The sequence below is a fragment of the Aedes aegypti genome, unplaced genomic scaffold (assembly GCF_002204515.2).
Source record: "Aedes aegypti strain LVP_AGWG unplaced genomic scaffold, AaegL5.0 Primary Assembly AGWG_AaegL5_hic_scaff_97_PBJ_arrow, whole genome shotgun sequence".
Classification (NCBI taxonomy): Eukaryota; Metazoa; Arthropoda; class Insecta; order Diptera; family Culicidae; genus Aedes; species Aedes aegypti.
Window position 1 is genome coordinate 58317 of NW_018736689.1, and position 23810 is coordinate 82126.

At 41.9% G+C, this 23810-nt stretch overlaps 1 protein-coding gene across 1 annotated transcript; it reads right to left on the bottom strand.

The window, feature by feature from the left end:
* Positions 1-240: 240 nt before the first annotated feature.
* Positions 241-10519, bottom strand: LOC110681472. Its single transcript, XM_021857238.1, has 3 exons — positions 10428-10519; positions 1120-1485; positions 241-1062 (listed from the first exon to the last, which is right to left on the bottom strand). The coding sequence occupies exons 2-3, from the start codon at positions 1402-1404 to the stop codon at positions 388-390; spliced, it is 960 nt and encodes a 319-aa protein (XP_021712930.1). The 5' UTR covers positions 1405-1485; positions 10428-10519; the 3' UTR covers positions 241-387.
* Positions 10520-23810: the final 13291 nt, after the last annotated feature.

Here is a 23810-nt window from a genome sequence, read left to right on the forward strand (position 1 = left end):
ACCCGTTAAGTTTTGTTTCATTTGTGTAGCACAAGCAATAGCAAGTTTTATTCATATTTACAATTGAGATCAAGTTTATAGTGTTGGGAATACACTGTTCTCTAAATATGGGATGCCAAAGAGCTACGAGTTGGCACTCATTTTTATGCAGAAGTTTTAAGGTAGTATGTATTCTTGTAGTGTAGTCTTCTCAGCAGGTGCTTGAAACTGGCGAAGAGGTTATAAAGCTTCTGTTATCCATATGGGTAATCTAAAAATTACACTCCAAGTCTACTGATTGATCTAGAGATCTATAGGGACGACATTAGGACAATACCACATTATCTTAATATGCCGTTAAAATATTGCACGAGTTATGGCATATGTACAGAATTATCTATTGCCTTTCTACCAGGGTCGCCACATACTGTCATCGCTTGAACCGTCATTGTGCTGATCATGCGAAGGACCTTCATTTGAAGAAATGTTTTCATACGAGCTGCTGGGTCCTGCCGGATTATCAGAATCATCTCGCTGCTTATCCTCTGTTGCCTCGTGTGATATGGATGCTTGCGGGCTAACTGGGTCAGTTTCCTTTTTGATGCTGTGATTAGAGCAGTCGTTCTCGCCATCTCCCACATCGGTGACGGAGAAAGGTTTTTCGTCAACGGGATCGTCTACTTCCATCTTGGTAACCGGTGGTGGTGTGGGAGGCTTAGGAGCTGACTTCGCCATCAAAGTGCGCACGTCCTCTAGTGTCATTTTACTTATTGAGTCCGGAATTCCCAGAGATTTCTTGTACAATTCCCAGTAGTTTTCGTCTACGTTTTCGGGAAGTGAGTGAAGGTTGGCTAGAATGTCTGCGGTCATTTTTTCGTGCATGGCCGCGTGGCGACGGTTTTGTTCGATCAGTGACTCGAAGTCGGTGGCAGGAGGTGCAGGGGTATGTTCTACGATAGGTTGAGTATTTAGACCTAGAGCTGTTGCCAGCTGGATGTAGTGATCAGGTAAAAGAAGGGCCATTTGACCGTCGTTGATTCGAACCTGAGGTGGGTACACAGGGGGTGCGACATGCTCGGAATGCTGCAAAAATAATATATTGATTAGTAGGTGTTTGATTTGGAATGGTTTGCAAATTACATTTGAGATATCCTTATCAGACTCCAAGTTTCCGTTAGATGGCGTTGGAGAAGAGATAGCGGGTGAGGTGGTGTATCCGCTGGCAAGAAGGCCCGACTCTTGCTTGATGGTAACCGGATCTATACGACAACTTTTGAGGCTATTCATATCAATAAGCTTCTGCTGCTGAGATAGTATCATTTTGTTGAGAGAAACATGGCTGGCAAATGGTGCTACGACCCCAGAACTGCTGCCAGGTTGTGCTTGAACTCCGATCAGGTCACTGCTGTGGGCCATTTCGTCCATATGATGCACCACCAAAGGCTGCGGTGAGTGCAGCGATTTTGCTCTGTGGTTTCCTCGGTTGTTGTTCTCGTCTTGATGGTGCTGTAAAGTAAAACTTCTTTAGTATAAGGATCTAGAACATTTTGGTTCATGTGAGGTTAGAAGCGAGTGTACTGCCCACTCCATACATAACGAAACTCCGATAATTATATAGGTACTAGTTGACCCGGCATACTTCGTACTGCCCAGTAGGCTTTGGAGTAGGCCATTGAAAATCCCTACACAAAATGTCAAATTTGTGTTCCCGTTTTTCAGCTTGCTCGGTGAGTTTTTCGCAAATATTATTCTATACAAACACGTCTTAACCCTTGAGGACCCAACCACGAATGAATCACCTAAATTGTTTTGCCCGTTCTTCTGCTATTTCGTGACATACAAACACCATTCCATTTTTATTTATATAGATATCTTGAAAGACTACTAGATATCCCAATATAAATTTATTCTGGAATTCTTGGAAGGATTTTAGCAGGATTCCTTCAAACATTCCAAGTGATTTAAGCAATAGTTTTAACTATTTTACGTTTTCGAACCCTCTGATCAGAATCCCAATTTCATAATCAAATCAGAATCTCAATCAAACAAGTAGGTTTGAGTATAGTACATTTTCATTCCGCCCTAATTGCTTACCTTTAGACAGATACGCGTATTCCGACTACTACTTCTATTCTTCTCCAGTGGATGCGAGCAACTGCCACTGAAGACGACTGCAAGTGGTAGTCGAAATACGCGTATTTGTCAAAACATAATCAATAAGCTGGAGTAAGGATATAAATATTTTATGAATTTCTCTAAGGTTTTCTCCAGGAGTTTTTCAAGGTTTCTTGCAAATATTCTTTAGTTTTTGAAAATTGGAGTTGTCACCACAACTACCTTAACGATCGTCTCCAAAAATTTTCTAAGGAATTCACAGAGTAGTTACTCTTAGGACGTCTACAAGAATTCCACAAGGATTTGAATGGCGTCCCGTCAAGAGGGTAGAATAGAGAAGTAAAGATATTACCAGAATTCCTTTACAACTTCTGGTATAAATCCCTCCAAAAAATTTCTTCTAAGATGATAATAAATTTTCGAAATAATTTTTGTTAAAATTTATTTGTCTATCTTTGAAATTTATTTAGAGATTAAATACCATACTTCAGAAATTCTTATAAACACTTTATTATGGTATTGTGTTGGTAGAGGTCTTGGTAATGTTTCCTGAGACTATTCATAGAAATTTTCTCATAATTTTTTTGGATTCTGTGAGGTGAGGTATATGATTCCTCCCGGATTTACTCATTTGCACCGAAAGAGATTTAAAGGAATCTTTCTTTTAAATTTAAGCTATATCTCTTGAAGATTTTATTAAACGGAATTCTGAAGGAACTCCTGAAAGGTACAGATCTGTGGATAAATTTGTATATGAAATCCCGGAGGTATATACGAAAAAATTCTTGAAATTTTTTTTAAGTTTATTAACACGTTTCTAGAGGATTCTTTGGAGAAATTTCGATTAAATTACTAAACGAACTCCACTTTTCCGTTTGAAAAACTTTGTGATTTTTTCGAGAGAAACTACATGAGATACCTAGAAAAATGATGATGATAAAGACGCTTTTTTCGTGCAGCTCGAACGCGAGTTTAGATCATCATAGAAGATCTAAACGCTCAGGTTCGCTAGGAGGAGGAATTCAGACCTACTATTGGAAGTACAGCGCCCACCGACTGACGAACGAAAACGGCTTACGACTAGTTGATTTCGCCGCCTTCAAGAATAAGGCCATTAGTAGCACTTACTTCCAGCACAGCCTTCCATACCGATATACCTGGAGATCACCACAGCAGACAAAATAACAAATTGACCACGTTCTGATTAACGGCACTTCTCCGACATTATCGACGTCAGGAGCTATCGTGCGACTCTGACCATTATCTGGTGATGGTTAAACTGCGCCCAAAAACTCTCCGTCGTTAACAACGTACGGTACCGACGGCCACCCTGGTATGATCTAGAGCGGCTTAAGCAACCGGATGTCGCAACTGCATACGCGCAACCCTCGAGGCTGCATTTCCGGAAGAGGGGGAGCTGGTTGAACCCTCTCTGGAGACTGCTCGAGAACAGTGCACATTGGTCCAGGGAGCTAATTTAGGCGGACATGAGGTTTTCGTCAAGATTTATTGATTTTAGAGCCATAGTTTATTCTGAGAATATGTTCAGAATTTTCAGTACTACAAAATGTACGGAACAAAAATTTTTTTACGGTGATCGCAAGAGTGACGCATACGCCAACTTTTTTTATTTTAACGAATCGTAAGTTGGTATGTTCAGCAAAGTTGTAGCAAATGATCATAGAAACAACTTTGCCGAACAAACTTTTTCTCGGTTTTGCTTCAGAGCCGAGATAATTAAGTATTTTTAATAAAAAATCGTTTTTTGCTCTTAAGTGTTTTATTTTTTAGTTTTATTGGCCTACTATGTTCTACAAAGTTTTTATGCTTATCATTTGCTACAAATTTGCTGAACATACCAAAGTTGTATTTCTTATGGTTTTCATGTTATTTGAGTTTTTCATCTTAAAATTAGCTATTTTGTATGCCTTGTATCTCAACTATGAGCACCTCAAAAAAATATATCTTTCCACCAAATGATTTTGCAGTCTTTCAAGTACCTGTGAGCAAAATTTGGAGAAGATGATATTTTTCTATCTCGTTTAAAATCGATTTTACTAATAGACGATATGAGATAAATCCATATTTATTGAATATTCATACATGTTCAACTCACAAAAGTCATGGCTAACTAAGCATATCAAACCAAAAGTGACACGTGTATTTATATAGGAATATAAAGCACATCGTTTTTCAGTTGTTTTCGATTAACTTGGAAGCTTCTGCAAGAAATTCATCGTATTTTTCTCTACCTGTATTTAATCAATTCCTAAGCAAGATCACCGGGTTGGAAGTCAACATAAGCGGTATAAAATACTTATACAAAATTTACAGTCCGATTGAATTCTGTGGCATGATTTTCCCAGAATCTTCTGATGGATTCCACGTTTCATGTTTTTCTTTGGTAATGCGGCATGCCGGACAACACCACTTCCGTGCAATAGTTGTAGACGTATCAGTAAGTGTAACAGCATTCTAAAGGATCGCCACGAAAAGCCCTCGAAGGAAGGTTAGGGCTGAGACTGTACGAACCTCTTCCAGCTGGTAGGAACTCAAATGGTCGTAACACGGCATGCCGCTTTTTACGGGAAGTAGATATTGTGTATTTCTTTCACTACTGAACTGCGAAGTGCGACGTCATAAGTCCGAGATTGTGAATAAAAGTGAGGGATTGCATTGAATCCTGTTGGTGTCTTCAGAAAACTTATTCTTCGATTTACGAAGAATAAGTCCCCCGAAGACACCTACCCGATTTGATTCAATTGCGCACTTTTGTTAGCGTTTCCGCACTTGTAATAACTTCTTTTCACGGATCTCAATCATTTTAAAAGTGGTCAACTTTAATCGGAAGATTAACGAGGAGGCATTTGAACAGTTTTTGTCAGAAACGTACTGTTAGTATCGCCAGTTCTACGATTGGTATGTACTCTCTTCAACGGTGCAAAAACTACTTTCGCATGGAGAGATGTTGACCGCCATGTCGCCGAAGAAACATAAAAAATGCGGATTAAATCCATCAGAAGATTCTGGGAAAATCATGCCACAGAATTCAATCGGACTGTAAATTTTGTATAAGTATTTTATACCGCTTATGTTGACTTCCAACCCGGTGATCTTGCTTAGGAATTGATTAAATACAGGTAGAGAAAAATACGATGAATTTCTTGCAGAAGCTTCCAAGTTAATCGAAAACAACTGAAAAACGATGTGCTTTATATTCCTATATAAATACACGTGTTACTTTTGGTTTGATATGCTTAGTTAGCCATGACTTTTGTGAGTAGAACATGTATGAATATTCAATAAATATGGATTTATCTCATATCGTCTATTAGTAAAATCGATTTTAAACGAGATAGAAAAATATCATCTTCTCCAAATTTTGCTCACAGGTACTTGAAAGACTGCAAAATCATTTGGTGGAGAGATATATTTTTTTGAGGTGCTCATAGTTGAGATACAAGGCATACAAAATAGCTAATTTTAAGATGAAAAACTCAAATAACATGAAAACCATAAGAAATACAACTTTGGTATGTTCAGCAAAGTTGTAGCAAATGATAAGTATAAAAACTTTGTAGAACATAGTAGGCCAATAAAACTAAAAAATAAAACACTTAAGAGCAAAAAACGTTTTTTTATTAAAAATACTTAATTATCTCGGCTCTGAAGCAAAACCGAGAAAAAGTTTGTTCGGCAAAGTTGTTTCTATGATCATTTGCTACAACTTTGCTGAACATACCAACTTACGATTCGTTAAAATAAATAAGTTGGCGTGTGCGTCACTCTTGCGATCACCGTAAAAAAAATTTTGTTCCGTACATTTTGTAGTACTGAAAATTCTGAACATATTCTCAGAATAAACTATGGCTCTAAAATCAATAAATCTTGACGAAAACCTCATGTCCGCCTAAATTAGCTTCCTGGACCAGTGTGCAGTGGAAGCAGCTATTAACAATGCAGCTGAGAGCAAAGTCGGGTACGTGGGACGGAATCGACGGAACGATTGGTTCGACGAGGAATGTAGGCAGATTCTGAAGGAGAAGAATGCTGCGCGGGCGGAAACGGCAACAGCAGACCCGCCTCTTTCGGTATAAAGACGCCGCCTGGAGGAGACGGAGTACGAGAGCATGGAACAGCTGTGCTGGTCTCAAGAAACACGTAGGATGGTATCGGAGCTGAACTCATAAAGATGGAGAGATGCGGCTACGAACCAAGTATTGTGGAGTAAAATTATTGATTCAGTGTTATCCGTTTAGATGTTAACTAAATAAATGAATGAAATATCTATTTATTCTCTCTCGTTGATAACACTTCAATTTTAGCAAATTTAAATAGAGTCTGTGTTCTAAAAAAACGTCATCATTTTGTATTAAAATTAAGTGTTTGTTTTTTCATCAAATTTTACGATAATTTCTAGAATCCTGGGATTCCCGGGGCGTTAGGATTTTTATCCTGGGAAACGGGAAATCCCGATTTTTTTTGTCTGGATGGACACTCTAAATCGTTCTATTCCTTACGCATTCTCATACCCATCCCATATCATCTTTCGTCTCCTTAGTGGCATACGGTAGTATTGCTCGTATAGAAAATGGAAAATCATAGAGAAGAGCTTAAACTGTAAACTCACAAGATTGAAACGAGCGGAGATTTCAAATTTCAGGTGAGCACTACAGTTTGTTAGAGTCTCGTTGGAGAATAAAACAAGATGATGGACTTTTGCGCCTATTGTTCAATATTCTGCCATAAGATGTTATACACAGAGCCGGGCTTATAAACCGAGAAATGATTTTCAACAGATCCAGTCATTTTTTTGTTTCGCCTATTATATGGGCATTGTTGGCTGAACATTTGAAAAGGTGGCATACATGTACGTGGAGGTTTATTTATTTATTTAATTTCATCTGACTCTCAGTCTGATGATGAGGAAAAGCCCCCTTGAGTTGGTTAACATATAAACCTTACTCAAAAAAGCATAAAAACCTCATATCTTTTCTTCACAAAACATTACACAAGCATTCTTACAACTTATATCTAACAATAACAATTAAGCAGACAAAAAAAAACACATTAAAATCAATTAAACATAATACCAATCGTTAAACAACTGTATCAAGAGATCATGCCCTACTAGACTGGCCCTTAAACAAAAAAGTTGTAAAATTCAACGGGGCACCCCCTAGATATGTGCCTTAGGGTAAGAAAAAAGCTCTCTCAAAATTTCAACTCAGTTGGTTGCTCCCCCAGCTGGCGCATTCAATTCAAAGTTTGTATGGAATATTCGTCTCAAATATATTGGAAGTTGACCCTATGTCACTATTTCGTCTCGTACACTAGTTAATCGCGTTGAATTGAGCCCAGAATGACAAATTCACTAGTTGATACGCTAATGAACATTGTTGCCGAAGGTTGTATCTGGATTTAAGCTCATTTTCATTAAGCTTTCAGTTGTTGAAAGTTAGGCTTAGATCAACACTCCCGTACAATCACACATGTACATGCACCTTGTGCCGCAGCTCGCCCAGCGTCATAGGTGGCTATGATGCGCTTGGTGGCTACCTGAGAGAGACTCGCGAAGAGGAAAAATATCAACGTCATATGCAGCCCAGATTCCCCTCTCACGAAACGTCAAATGCAGCCCACCGTTTTTAGGGCTGAAAAAGTGAAAAGTATTGTGTTCAAAGTAAACTGTTATTAAAAACCTCAGTCGGCGGAGCAGTTTTTTCCAAAGATGCAGATAAATCTAAGCAGAAGATTAATTATTTCTAATGTCTGCTACGTTTGCTGGCGCGAAATTTCTCTCAAACGGCTATTTATGATTCGATGTGATGCAAACTCAATCTTTTTTTGCTGAGAGGTTCATGTGAGGTTTTGAACAGCATGCGCATAATTAGTATAAACACAAAGTGGAATAAGAAAAAAAAACTCAGCAATCACAGAAAAAGAAGACCGTCTTCGCGAGTCTCGTCTCAGGTGGCTACCACCCAGCTAAGTTGAAGGAATCAGTGCTGGGAATGGTAATAGTAGTAGGCTTGACTTTTCGCGAAAATCACGTGGCTCTCCCAGTACAGTAGTTCAAAAACGTGAATCTCATCAAGTAGCCTCTGTTGGGTGCACGAATTTTCTAAATCATGAGTGTCATTGAAGGCTCTAAATGCGGGAAATGCAGCGGGAAATAGAACATTTTTCTACAGTAATTTCGGGTTGCCCTTAGCAACGGGTGTTTTGCAATTTTCAAGGCATTTGCCTACAGCAGCAATGGGCGTGAGTTTCACTGGCTTCGCTGACTGTGATTGGCTTTGTTTGGCTACTGTAGAGTGAGTTTCAGATTTTTTTCCCAACCCTGGAAGGAATACTATGCAATATTGAAAATCTACTTCAGATAGTTAAAACACCAACTTTATCAATTTTAATCATCATACAACCTTCTACAATATTGTTTGCTATAGTATCAAGTAGTGTTTTTGACATTCTGGGTTCAATTGAACGCGATCAACAATTTTCCTGACTCAAACAGGAGATGATGTGCTGTTTCCTATATGTTGGAGCTGAAAATCCCATATTAACTACAATTCAATTGCGCCAGCTCATGGAACGACCAAATAAGCTGAAACTTTCAGGAAGTCTTCCTCTAACCCTAAAGAATAATCCTGGTGGGTGCCCCGTGGAATTATACAACTTTATTTTTCTCCCATACTAAAGTGGGCCAGTCTAATGCCCTACGGTACCGTATTACGTTGTAAGCTATGTCGAAAGGCGAGAGCTGATCGGTTGAAGTCAAAATGCTCGTAGTACTCGTTGAATTTGGCTGACATAAACCGTATTGGATCGTGCAAGCTATAGTTGGCGGATCGGTGGCCAAGGTTAAGAAAAGCTCTGGAACGGAGATTCCTGGTTGGAGCGTATATCTCGAATTCGTCCAATAATGCGGGAGCATCTAATTCTCCTAACAAGGATTTAGCTGCAAACACTGCTTGGTTGATAGCTCTTCTCTTCTGTAGAGTTTCAAGGCCCAAAAGCTGACATCGGTCTTCATAAGGTGGCAAATTAACAGGATCGTCCCAGGGTAGCGAGCGTAGAGCATAGCGAATGAATCTTCTCTGGATAGCCTCAATTCGAGTAATCCAGGTTTGATATGGACACCAAACTACATCACTAAATTCTAATATCGACCGGACGAGGGAGCAATATAGAGCTTTCAAACACAATGGATCACGAAATTCGCTAGCAATTTTGAAAATGAATCCCAGCTGCCTATTTGCTTTAGCGATGATGTCCGAGTAGTGAATGTTGAAAGTCAAAGCTGTGTCGAGATGGAGTCCTAAATCACGAACGTTATCAACTCGTTGTAATAGTTGACTGCCAATCCTGTATTCATGTAGAATCGGCTTCAGCTTGCGATGAAAGGTGATAACATTGCATTTTGATGTACTCAATGTAACGAAGTTAGAAGAGCACCATTGCTCAAAGCAGTTTATCATATTTTGCAACCGAAGGCAGTCTTCAGCACATCGAACTACTAAATATAATTTGACATCGTCAGCATAGAAAGAGCAACACCCTCGTGGAAGAATAATTCCGACTTCGTTAATAAATATGCTAAACAGCAATGGCCCTAGGTTACTGCCCTGAGGCACCCCTGACTGATTAGTAAATGTGTCAGACTGAGCAGAACCAAGTTTCACACAAAGAACACGATCAGTTAGGTATGATTTGAACCATCGAACCAACTGTGAGGACACGCCTAGTTTTTCTAACTTTGCCAGCAGTATCACATGATCAACGCGGTCAAACGCCGCCTTAAGATCTGTATAAACAACCTCAACTTGAGTTCCAGCATCCATACTCCTCACACATAAAGAAATAAACGGAGCAAGATTCGTGGTGGTGGTGGCTGAGTCTACCTTGAATCTTTGCTAACTATGCTATGCTCAAAAAGGACCTGTAAACTCTTGGTTCCTAACGCTGGATGTTCAGGACCATCTTTGGCGATTTGTATAAATGGTATATTACGGTGAAGCCGAGGACCTGGGATCGAATCCCATCCCCGAGATAGTCACTAAAAATTTCAGTGACGTCTTCCTTCGGAAGGGAAGTAAAGCCGTTGGTCCCGAGATGAACTAGCCCAGGGCTAAAAATCTCGTTAATAAAGATAGAAAAAAAAAAAATATTACGGTGAAAAACCGAGGAAAACTCTCATATCAACTCATAGAGGCGCCCATGTAGTTCATATCATTGATATGTCTGTTTGATATAACACATTTCCCCATAACTGAATAAAATACCTATGAGTACAACTTAGCCTAACACGATTGAAAATGTATCCCACCTACCGATTTCGGAGTCGGTGTAAGCAATCCAAGTTCCGTCGAAGGACTTCGATACGCGAACGGAGATCTGCCTATTTCCCGATTGGTCTTACTGAAATCCATGGATTCGAATCCTGGCCGCCGTAGTCCAGATGTCTTTCGTTTTCTTAATCGTGGAATGATTGAGAGAACCGTGAAAAATGATCAATTTCACCCGAAATTACGGTATTATCTTTCAAAGCGCATGATGCTCATGACCGCAAAAATTGCCCCAAATTTATGCTCTGACCATACTCGTTGTTGTTGTTTGAGAGGGACTTTAACCCGAAGGTCATTCGTGCCTACCATATTCCTGTCAATACGTTTTTGAACCTAGGTTGGAACAGGCGAATCCCGTTTTGAATCACAGTTTCAACCCCAACAAGATTCAGGCTCCGACTGAACTACAATTCGCGTTGACTTTGGTTTGTTTATATGTTGATCACCAGCGCAGTTCCCAAAAACGAAAACGACATCTATTGAGTACGTAACCGTAATCTGTTGTAATGTTCTAATAAAATAAAGCTGATCCTTATTATACTGTGTAGCGTTTCTCCTGTTAAGAATTTCAAAAGTTTCAGGAGATTCTGTGAATTAACGTTCATCGCAATCATCGTCATCAAAGAACTCTCTAAGAGCAGTTTTTCTGTTCAAAACAAAAACTTTTTCGATAGAATGTGTTCACTGGGTTTCGGTTGGAGAATAGAATACAGTGAACACATGTTCCTGAATATTTTTCTTAATTTTAACGAAAAAACTGCTTTTGAAAATTTTTGAAATCAATGACGGATCCTGCTCCCTTAAGAAGTAGAATCTCACCGAAATTTCGAATATTCTGCTGTTGCAGTGAACTTTAATAAAACTACATAATTAAATTTTTTTATTGTCATCTTCCAAAATCACAGTTGTGATGAAGACCATCCGACTCATGGAAATCATTGAGTCATGGAACAGGAATGCTTTGGAAAGCAATAAATTTATTTGTTTTGGACATTAACTACGTCTTACGGCAAATATACTGGGTGTCAACTGAAAATCTAAAATGTTGGGCGACCGTCACGAAATTAATGCTCAGAAGGGCTCTGCACCAGCTCATCATCAAATTCTCCTGATTCCGCTGTCAGTAGCTCTACGATATCTGGGTGTTGACAATGCTGCTTGAGGGCTGATAAGATACTCTTCTTTCAAGATCGTCGTAGGCCTGCACGGGGTGTGCTAATGCAAGAGAGCCGTAAGGATCAAGTAGGAGTTGCTTGTAGTTCGGAAGGAGCCTCTAGTGGTTGATTCAAAAATACTGCGACATGAGCTTCTGACTATATGTGTGTTGAGACCATCTAGACCGTAGGTGTCGAGGATTACGACATCAGCATCCGAAACAAAGAGATACTACAGCTGAGCATATCATTCTCTCCTCGCACAAAGAATGTCTGCAGAGGCAATACACCAGGTCCTACATGATCTGAGAGTGTTGGGAACACTACATTAGTGACCAGCTCCGCACTGGAGGATATTCTTAGCAGCAGATGGTAACCACGTATCCTTGACACATATATTGCTTGCTAGGTGCATATAAATACTGAGAGACACGAAACTCTCATTCGGATTCAGTTACCATCCCATCTTGTGACACTTGTCCCGCATTTCCTCCATCAACTGTCGCCTCAAGTTAGAGAATCCCATAGCTTTCAATTCAGCAGTCCGGCACTAGCAAGGAAATTTTGACGTCCGTCACCCTTGACGCTGATTGTGGTATTTGAAACCAATCTTTTCCAGCGATTCTTTAAGCCCAGCGAGGAACATGAAGGTCCACGTGGCCTGATTGAGCCCTTCGATGCCTCCAAGTTGTCCATTCTCGGTAAGTACGATCATCATAGTACACTAGCATTCGTTCAAATGCTAGGCATTGTCTTTCGGTAAAATTGAGAACCTCCAAACCACGAATCAAGGATCACACCTGCTGTCTCATCTACCCGTCTCTCACCTGAAATTGTGATTCCATGAAGAGAAATCTGCTGACACATGAACTACAGTCGATTCTGGGTTAGCACTTGCTAATTTCTTGAACGATGTCAGCTATGGATACCATCTATTCTCCGCATGTCAAGAGTTGGTTCAGGAACATATTTGTCCATCAGTTGCATCACATTCCGCTCCTGGACCTGCCTCCTGATTCTTTCTTCCATAGGGCTAGCTCCGAAACATCGGCCCCTTTTCCTTGAGTTCTAGCTCCTTCGCTGTGAGCTTAATCACTAAGTACTCCCAAAACCTCGTCATTGAAATCGTCCCCGATCATGTATTCGATAGATAGTCCCTGGAATCCTCATGAGGTGAGCGAGTAAAGCTCTCCTATTCTGAGGTTTGGTTCTATGTCGGGTCTCTTGAGGCAAGAGAAAGCGTCGAAGCACCTCGCTGCGGGGCAATCCTAAGGCTTGTCTTTTATCAGCGTTAGTTGACTGTCGGCTCGATCAAACTCATGCATTCTTCAAGAACCTTACCGCAGCCCACTCTTGCAATGGAATCGCGAAAAACTTCACGGTGTACTTCCCTAATTGTAGGATGATTAAATGCGAAGTGATCGACTGTACATTCGGAGACAGGGATGTCACATCCAACTTCGGGTATCCTTATGCCATTCGTTTTCGGGCGGGAGTATGTTCGCTCTCGCATCGCAGTCGGCGTCATCGTTGGCTGCTCATTATGGTTGAAATAATTGAATTTCTGATAGATATCAATCGGATTCCTTAGGAAATTGCATACTTTCAGGCGTTTTCTGTGTAATTCTTGAAATTTAACTATTCATAATTTTCATAAATATTGCATTGTTAAGAATTTGACAAGCATATTCGGATACTGATTTTTTATTTTAGAGATATTCTTAACACTAAAATGACATTTGTTTAGAAAATTTCGGTACATGAGTCGATGAGGGCTCACCTTCGTACTTGATTTTCCTGCATTTGGTTGTTTGGCATTGTCAACATTATAGAAAACAGACTAGAAAAACTTGTGAAAAATGATCAATTTCACCCGAAATTACGGTATCAGACTCCGTCCTAGTAGAGATAGAATTTCAGAAGTAGAGGACATCGGTTATAATTTTATTAAAATCGCCTAAATTTATGCTCTGGTCTTATTTCGTTGAGCATGTGGTTTTTATGTTGTTGTAATGTTCCAATCTGAAAAAATTATAGCCTTAGTGGCGAGGTTCATCGCCGAGCCAAAAAAAAACGGGGAAAACACGACTTTGACGCACGTTTTGATTGTTTTATAATTTAACGGATAGAGATATCAAAAATGAAATCACTATGTTGCTACGATCTTGGGGAAATGTTTTCGTAAAACCAAATATTTAATTTTACTATATATTTGAATGAGCTGGGACTCTCGGGAAAATCCCAAGTTTTAGATTAAAAAATCATCCGCAATCCAGTAATTTTTGTGTTTGCACAACGATTTTGTGCATATTATTTCGATTTTCAAAGCATAGTTTTATTTACAAACCCAAGGCGAGAAGCATCTTAGTTGCGAAGTGCGTCTAAAATGGCACCCTCATTAGCCATATCGTGCCGCGAGTGTGAAAGTGAAGAAACGAATGTGACAAATGAATTTCCGGTAGTGTCAACGTTGTTTCGAAAAGTTGACAAATTTAAGGATGAAGTCAACGCAACTATGACAAGAACTTTAATTTTCATTGGGTCATGAATATAAGAAGGAGAAGCGCAACTCATGCTTTGGATTGATTGAAGTAGCCAACGAGACGCCGACTGCGATGCCGAGAGCGAACAGGCAGTTTTACGATATTTCTGCCGCCAGATTTTCAACTCAAAACTACCAAATCCTTTCGCAATACAGTAAGTAAATGCAACATATGCGTGAATCATGATTTACGAACTATGGTAAATAGCTCATTTTTGCCCATTTTACCCTATAATTACCTTTATACGAAGATTTACTATTTTTCTGAATACTGCAGTTAGATTTTAAACTTTAAACATATAATTTATTTTGTAAAATAGTATGGGAATTTGACAGATGCATATATCAAGCTTGGTGTACCATGGTGAATAGCCCATTTTACACCTTTTCCCCTACACTTCTATAACATATGGAAGTTTTACGATATTTCACATTACTGCCGCTAGATTTTCAACTCAAACTATCAAATCCTTTCGCAATACAGTAAGTAGAAGCAACATATGCGTAAATCATGGTTTACGAACCATGGTAAATAGCTCATTTTTCCCCTTCTCCCCTATAATTAGCTATATACGAAGGTTTACGGTTTTTCTGAATAACTGCAGTTCGATTTTAAACTTTAAACATATAATTTTATTTTGTAAAATAGTATGGAAAATTGACAGATGCATATATCAAGCTTAACGTAGCACGGTGAATAGCCCATTTTACCCCAAAAACAAGAAAGAAAGCAGGACCACGCGAGGATCGGCATTCTTCACACACAAAGGGCAAGCAGCGGAATGTGAAGGAGAGGCTTCTGGACCTATCAGTAACCGGCTAAGGTTCCCGCCAAGGAAGGAGGCGACCAACTTTATTGAAAACAGTGTGGGCAAAAGCCTAGATACTGTGACGACGGCAGGCACTGGCCGCTCCAGTGCAACATGTGTGGTGACCGATGGCCCGGGACTAATCGAGGCCATGGATCGCAATAGGGAGTACCTCCCTAAAATGCAGGTAGCTGCTGAGCAACTTGATGTCATCATCGAGTTATGTTAAGAGCAAAACAAATATCAGCAAAGACTTGAAAACAAGTCTACTGAAATTGCGACAATCAGTCCTAGCTGCAAAGCAGGACTACGAGAAAGCCAAGGAACAACTTGGCAAGGTAGAAGGCCAAAAAGACACTAGGTCGTGTCAGACCGAAGTGTTTCCTTCACAGGCAACGCGAATATATCTGATGATATTATTCGATATGCGATGCGGAAGAGGGAAGCTTCCGGGGATGAATACGTGGCGAAAAGACGTATGGTTGCTAAGGGAAAAGTGACCTACGCGGCCGTCCTCCAGAGCGGAAAAGCTGGCACGAGCCAAGCACCGCGATCAAGAGGACATGGCAACAAAGGAGAGGCCAACACCAAGCCTAAGGCCAAGAAAGCCAAGAAAAAGGAGCCACGGGTTAACCGGAACCAGGCAGTGCATCCACAGGAACCACGGGCGCAAGGCAACAGCAACCCGTGGATACGAGTTGGAAATAAGAAAAAAACAGAGGAAACCGAAAACGGAGCCCAAGGAGAGCGCTAAACCGAAAACAGCGAAACGTAGGAATTTAGGCGAAGCCCTCGTTATCAAAACGGAGGAAGCAAAATACGCCGAGGTTCTGAAGGCGATGCGAAGCACAGAGAAGCTATCGCCATTGGGCGCAGACGTGCGAAGCATAAGGCGAACTAGGATTGGTGAAATGATCCTAGTCTTAAAGAAGGACGCCAAGGAAAAAGGGTGCAGTCTATAAGCAACTGCACAAGAAATACTTGGTGACGAGGTTGATGTAAGATCCCTTACTGCTGAAGCGACTCTCCAGTGTAAAAATCTGGATGAGGTCACCGATGCAGCGGAGGTCTCGGCTGCCCTCAAAGAGCAGTGTGACATCGACATAGCCAGTAAGGCCATCCACCTTAGAAAGGGCCCGCAGGGCACCCAGGTGGCGGCGATCAGGCTGCCGGTCGCAGAGGCCAACAAAGCGAAGAACTTGGGCATACTCAAGGTAGGCTGGTCGGTTTGCCGGCTGAGCATACAACAGCCTCCTGAAGTTTGCTTCAAGTGTTTCGGGAAGGGCCATAAGTCGTGGAATTGCAATGGTCCCGACAGAAGTTAAGATGTGCAGAAAATGCGGCGCTGAAGGCCATAGGGCAAGCGATTGTAAGCAAATCGCTAAGTGCCTAATATGTTGTCGACAGAGCAGACAACGGACACTTAACGGGCGGACCCAAATGTCCGGGCACAAGCGGAGTATCAAAGCAGCCAAAACGGAAGTAACACAGTTAAATTTAAACCACTGTGATGCAGCCCAGCAGCTGCTTTGGCAGTCAGTCTCGGAAACCAAGACTGACGTGGTGTTACTATCGGACCCATACCGCATACCAGCCAACAACGGGAACTGGGTGGCGGATAGGTCTCAACAGTTAGCAGCTATAGGGACGACAGGACGATACCCAATCCAAGAAGTAGTCTCTAGCTCAAATGACGGTTTTGCGATAGCAAAAATCAACGGCGTGTTCTATTGCAGTTGTTACGCGCCCCCAAGGTGGTCGATTGAGGAATTTTCCCCACATGGTCGACAGGATGATAGCCGAACTAGCTAATCGGCAGCCAGTAGTGATAGCTGGCGACTTTAATGCATGGGCAGTGGAGTGGGGTAGCCGCTGCACCAATCAAAGAGGCCAACTATTGCTGGAATCCCTGGCCGCTTTAAATGTAGAGCTGGCAAATGTGGGTACAGTGAGTACCTTCCGCAGAAATGGTGCAGAAATCGATTATCGACGTGACGTTTTGTAGTCCTAACCTTTTAGGTACCATGAACTGGCGCGTTGATGACGGTTATACTCATAGCGATCATCAATCGATTCGCTATAGTATAATACCAGGCGGGCGGAAGGCAGCGCGATGTAACTCGACCCAAGCCCGAGGATGGAAAACAGCGCGCTTCGACGACGAAGTATTCACTGAAGCCCTGAGGCGCGAAACGGAACACTCTGGACCTAAACGGTGAAGAGCTAGTTTGCTGTGATATCACGAGCGTGTGATGCTTCCATGCCGAGAAAAGCCCCTCCTAGAGAGAACAGGCCGCCGGTGTATTGGTGGTGCGAATCAATTGCAAATCTTCGAGCAATCTGTCTTCGGGCTAGACGAAGAATGCAACGCGCACGCACAGAAAGCACAAAGAGTGGAACGCGGTGCAGGCATTCAGAGAGGCAAAGTTGGCTCTCAAAAAGAAATCAAGAGTGCGGAAACGGGCATGCTTTGAAAGCCTATGCGACAGTGCCGAATTCTAGTCCATGGGGTGGACGCCTACAGAAGTGGTAATGGCTAAGACCAAAGGAGCATAGCGCCCCAAGAGAAATTCGCCCCGAGTTGCTGCGATCGATAATCGATGTACTTTTCCCGCACCATCCCATAAGCCCATGGCCCCCAGCGCCGTATGCGGCAGATGAAGAAGAAGAAGTGGCGAGAGTGACGAACGAAAGAGCTGGCAGAAGTCGTGAAAATCATTCGCGTCAAAACAAGGCACCGGGACCCGATGGTATCCCGAATGTTGCCTTAAAAGCGGCAGTGAACACGGATCCGGACATGTTCAGAACCACGATGCAACGCTGCATTGATCAAGGAATCTTCCCGGATGTATGGAAGCGACAGAAATTGGTGCTACTACCAAAGGCGGGGAAACCACCAGGTGACCCGTTGGCGTATAGACCTATCTGTCTACTAGATACGACGGGCAAGTTATTGGAGAGGTTGATTCTCAACAGACTAGTACCGTATACGGAGAGTGCGGACGGCCTGTCCAACAACCAGTTTGGATTCAGAAAAGGTAAATCTACTCTGGACGCCATCCAGTCGGTCGTTCAAACAGCTGAGGTGGCAATCGAGCATAAAAGGAGCGGCATCCGTTACTGCGCGGTTGTCACTCTGGATGTGAAGAATGCCGTTCAACAGCGCAAGCTGGGAAGCAATAGCACACGCGCTTCACCGCCTCAAGGTAACCGGTGCAGTTGTGTAAGGCTTCTAGAAAGCTATTTTGATGGTAGGATTCTACTGTATGACACAGAGGAGGGGCAGAAAAGCGTTCGAATTACCGCGGGAGTACCTCAAGGTTCAATCCTGGGCCCGCTGTTATGGAATGCGATGTACGATGACGTACTGAGGGCTGCCCCTTCCGACGGGTGTTAAGATTGTTGGCTTCGCCGACGATATCACCCTAGTGGTCTATGGTGAATCGATGGAGGAAGTAGAGTTGACAGCAGCGCACTCTATTTCCCTGGTTGAGGAATGGATGAAGTCTAGGAAACTAGGACTGGCCCGTCACAAGACTGAGGTGGTGGTGGTCAACAACCGCAAGTCCGAGCAACGGGCGCTTATCTCGGTAGGTGATTGCACCATAGAGTCCAAACGATCCCTTAGGCATCTTGGGGTAATGATCGATGACAAGCTGAGCTTCGCTAGCCACGTTGAATATGCCTGTAAAAGGGCATCTACGGCTATAGAGGCCGCTTTCGAGGATGATGTCTAACAGCTCTGCTGTAATTGCCAGCAAACGCAAGCTCTGGCAAGCGTGGCGCTATCCATACTAAGAGTATGGAGGACCAATCTGGTCAATAAGCGCTTATAACGAGAAGAAACCTAAAGCGGTTGGAAAGCACGTACAGGATAATGTGCTTAAGAGTAGCAAGTGCATACCGGACGGTATCTAAAGAGGCCGTGGTGCCATCATAGCCGGGATGACGCCCCATCGGGCTCATCATCAAGGAAGATGCTCAATGCTTCAAACCAAAGGGGGTAACCCAAGAGGAGTCCGCGACACCGTGTAAAGAGGAAACGCTCAGAAGCTGGCAGCAGGAATGGGATAACTCCACTAAGGGTAGATGGACCCCATCGACTAATACCAAATGGTGTCAGATTGGTACGGGTAGAAGCCATGGGGAAGTGAACTTCCACCTGACGCAGTTTCTGTCAGGACATGGTTGCTATAAGACAGTACCTGCATAGGTTCGGGCACTCAGAATCTCCTGCGTGCCCCAATTGTGCTGGTGAAGAGGAAACAGCGGAGCATGTCGTGTTCGATTGCCCCCGTTTCATTGTTGTGAGAGGTCGCATGCTCACTACATGACGGAGGGGACACGTCCCCGACAATATTATAGAGAGAAGTGTGTGCGGATGCCGAGTGCTGGAATGCAGTAACTACGGCTGTCACTCACATTATGTTAGAATTGCAGCGTCTATGGCGCGCCGACCAAGAGTTGGCTGCAGAGGATTAGCCCTGCCGAGGCTGGTCCCTTGTAACATTGTTTAAGTCGGCTAGGAGAAGCAGTTTTGCCTAGGCTACTTCTGCTACACGTGTTGTGCTATATGCACTGGTCCCTTTCCGAAGAAATACCGTAAGTGGTTCCGGGGAGATGAGGGTCTGAGTCCAAGGGTCATGTCGATGCACTGTTCACCACTTGAGCAATCTAAATGAATTGCTCAAGCACAGTGCATAGGCTGGTTTTAGCGGGGTCGTCGTTGGTGCGTCATCCCCGCATTCCCTGAGTTATCTTCTCAGGGGATCTGTTCGCAGATTTCCCCCTTGTAAAAAAAAAAAAAAAAAACAAAAAAAAGGGCAAGCATGTGTATCACGGTTCTGGAACTACAGCATTAGCTGCTTTGCCGTCAATCATAGCGTAAAACGCACGAAGCTGAAGTTCTACACCTTGCACCTGTATATATAAAAATATCTCAGTGAAGTTTTCTATGATTATTACAAGACTACAGGAGTTGAATTATAAAATAATTACCTTTGTCTGAATGATGATTGGCTGTTGATTGATTTCGTCGACTTCATGGTAGAATTCCAAAAACATTTTTCTTGTTGTGTGATCTGTTTCCTTCATCAGCCCATCGATTTTGCGTGGCAAAAGTGTCAGATTGGGGGTTGGGGTTCTCCCACAGTCGTTGATCCTGCTCTGTCGGCAACATAAAGTGGCATCACGTGCTCGGCTAGATGCGAATCGTCTTTTTTGAGAATCATACCTTGATTATAATGCGAAAATCCCGGTTGCCGAGTCAATTCCTGCTGAGATGTGCAATGTGCACTCGATCGGCTTCCCAGTTGAAGGTCCGCTCAGCTTCGAAATCTTCGGAATTACATTATTACTTTTGCCCAAGGCTGAAGTAATTTCGTACCGTAAACCTGCTTCGTAAATTTCTCAACCTTTTGATTACTCGCTCTTGCTTAGGGCTAGGCTTGTTTTCAGCAAAAGTGAATCATCAATCGAAGCCATTTCCGAATGATGATATGCTTTCATCAGCTTGGAAGCCGCAGCCTCTCACCAACAATTAAGTTGTGACGAATTTTAACTGTATTTGGTAATGAGCTTCGACGTGCTGCTTTTTCTGCCGACCGCAAGAGCTTCTCCAAAGTTCCGTTTTTGTTAGTAACTGGCTACGCTCGCTTTTCGTCCTTTCTGACAAATCCTCAAAAGAGTCGACGTTTTGGACCTCTACGATGACTCGCAGCACTCGCTTCGACTGAAGATGAGGTGGGGTTGCTTCAGATTCCTGGCAAAATTGTTTCAAATCTATATTTCCTATATAAATGTGGAACAAATACTGTCTACTTACCACGTATTCGGAATCGAGCCAATCCTGATTTCTTTCATAGAAACCGGGTTCCTTGAACGCCGTAATATTCCAACGACGAACCAAATTGCCAAATCCACTTTTCCGCATCAACAGGTGCGGTTTCACAATTATTGCTGAACAATTCAACAATTTTTGCTTGTTACGGTGAGAGTTTAAATAGACTTTCACAATATCACGGTTAAGCATTTTGAAATTACTCAACTGATCTTCACGATTGTCGAATTCGAAGTGACATTTTCGGTTTGGCAGGACAGCACGGCTTACTAGGTTTCTATATTTTTTATCGAACGTAAAAGGAGGTATAGAGCGCTGCATATGACGAGCCTAACCTCACTTATTTGACAGCTGCTGGTCCTGTTGTTTTCTACGTTTCGGACTTAGTCGTTTTTTCCATCATTGTTTCATCTTCGCATTTCTATCACCATGCTGTTGGTGACGATTTTCTACGGTAGGAAGATAGAATAATACGATCCGTGGGTATCTGCAGTGGATTTGACCCTCTCATCGCAGCAAACTTTCACGAAATTAGGAATGATTCGAAAAAAGTACTAAGTCCAAACTGTAAACAACAGGACCAGTACCTGTCAAAATTGATGCGCGGACGTCACAGTGCAGTGGAGTATAGTGCTGGGAAGAAATTTTATTTTCCTGTATCGTTCCGTTTAAAATTTCATGCCCGGAAAACGCTCATGAAATCAGCAATCATTTCAATCACATTTTCTTGTCCAGTTCACTTATCGATTCTCTTCACATTTCTTGAGAGAAATAAAATGGTATGCTTCCAACAAATAATTTTTGTCAAATAATTAGCGAATAACGTAGCTTAATGCTACGTTCACGTTAAATCCAAGTCTACTAGAATTTGACATTGCGATTGAATTGCGCCCCATCCCTCTGCCGAAAGGATCTAATTTATTTGTTTTGTATTGCAACATCAATATTAGACAAAATATGCTCCGGTAGTTGTTGGAATTCTCAACACAAAAAATGTGTTCATCTCTGATAATTAAGTGTCACGAACAAAACAATCGTAGATAGACATTTGCTGTTGTTCGCTAAGATGAAGTTTGTCGATTAGTCAATTTTTACTTAAGGAATTCCAGTTTAGAGCTGATGGAGCCAATTTTGTAACTCGAGTCGATCAAAACGACTCGACTGGATTAACCGTCGACCGGAAAAATCACTCGACACGGCTCCTGTCACTCGAGGTTTGTTAATAAAAGTGACGGGATTACTATGGGGAGTCGACGGATAAAATATGCAGCCTTCTTTGCTTAACTTGTCATAATCTCAGAAATTAAGCTTGGAGTAAAATGTAAGCGTCAGTTTTGAAGATTATGAGGGGAAAAAGGTCAACATGAGCTATTTTCCTTACTGATTAAATAGGATATACGTATATGTCGCTTTCCACTTACTGTGTTGCGAAAGGATTTGGTAGTTTAAGATGAAAATCTAGTGGCAGTAATGTGAAATATCGTAAAATTTCCATATATTCCGAAGTATAGTGTAAAAGGGGTAAAAATGGGCTATTCACCGTGCTACGTTAAGCTTGAATATATGCATACTGTCAATTTTCCATACTATTTTACAAAATAAAATTATATGTTTAAAGTTTAAAATCGAACTGCAGTATTCAGAAAAACCGTAAAACCTTCGTATATAGCTAATTATAGGGGAGAAGGGGAAAAATGAGCTAATTACCATGGTTCGTAAACCATGATTTACGCATATGTTGCTTCTACTTACTGTATTGCGAAAGGATTTGGTAGTTTGAGTTGAAAATCTAGCGGCAGTAATGTGAAATATCGTTAACTCCATATGTATCGAAGTGTAGAGGAAAAGGGGTAAATGGGCCTATTCAACATGGTACGCTAAGCTTGATATATGCATCTGTCAAATTCCAACTATTTTACAAAAATAAATTATATGTTTAAAGCTTGAGCTTGAAGGCTTGAGCTTGATTGGCCGCCGTGGATGCACTCCAGTATCGCCAGATCAGCTGCACTTACACAAGGAACCAACCGAATGACTGCTTGGGACTAACAGGCCATCCTCAGTGTATAAGTGCTGGGTGATCTTCTATTTTTAGGCAACAATGGCACCTGCCACGTCAGAATGCAGACAATGTGGGGAAGGGGGAGGAATTGATGATGCATGTGAACTGACTCCCACGTAGACCGATATTTCCACTGCATCCACGTCAGTTCATGTATGGATTGGGGGAAAGGCATGGCAGAGAGGTTTGCTTTTGTGGTTAGCAGACTGCCTATGTATCAGGCGTAAGAAAGGCGTGCGCATGGAAGTAGGAAGCGTTAGGGAAACGGTTTCTTGTCCGTCTCTGGTTCTAGCGTTTGCTATGAACGAATAGATTGAGTGTGATATATTTAGAATGGAAGATAGAAGCAAGTGAGAGATATACAACTACAAAGTACGAGGAAAGGGACGGGCCTGGGATTGAACCCATGACCTTCTGCATATGAAGCAGGAGCGGTAGCCATCAGACCACCACCCCGTCTTTTCAAAATAAATTATATGTTTAAAAGTTTAAAAATCTAACTGCAGTATTCAGATATATAGTAAACCTTCGTATACAGCTAATATAGGGGAAAAGGGGCAAAATGAGCTATTTATCCATGGTTCGTAAACCATGATTCACGCATATGTCGCTTTCACATACTACTGTTTACCAATAGGATTTGGTCGGTTTGAATTGAAAATCTGGCGGCAGTAATATGAAATATCGTAAAACTGCCATATATAAAGAAATATTAGGGGAAAAGGGGTTAACATGAGCTATTCGTTCTGGTCCGGCATAGTTCGAATATACTCCCCTCAGTCCATTTCGCAAACTTTATGGTTTAAAGGGTTTGCGAATTATGAATTGTAAATCAAGTGTCAGTTTTGAGGAATTTATTGAAACTAACAAATGTCTAATTATAGGAGAAAAAGTTGTCCACAAAATATTCATTCTTCATAACATATTCTGGTTGCCGTGGTTTTGCCATGGGTTTCACGCCC

What these genes read in the sequence shown, in the direction of transcription:
- LOC110681472 (XM_021857238.1), bottom strand. Translation starts at nt 1,404, where the DNA reads ATGGACGAAATGGCCCACAGCAGTGACCTGATCGGAGTTCAAGCACAA. An exon ending in CTGATAAGGATATCTCAAAT is followed by an intron (nt 1,063 to 1,119) that starts GTAATTTGCAAA and finishes TTATTTTTGCAG; the next exon opens with CATTCCGAGCATGTCGCACC.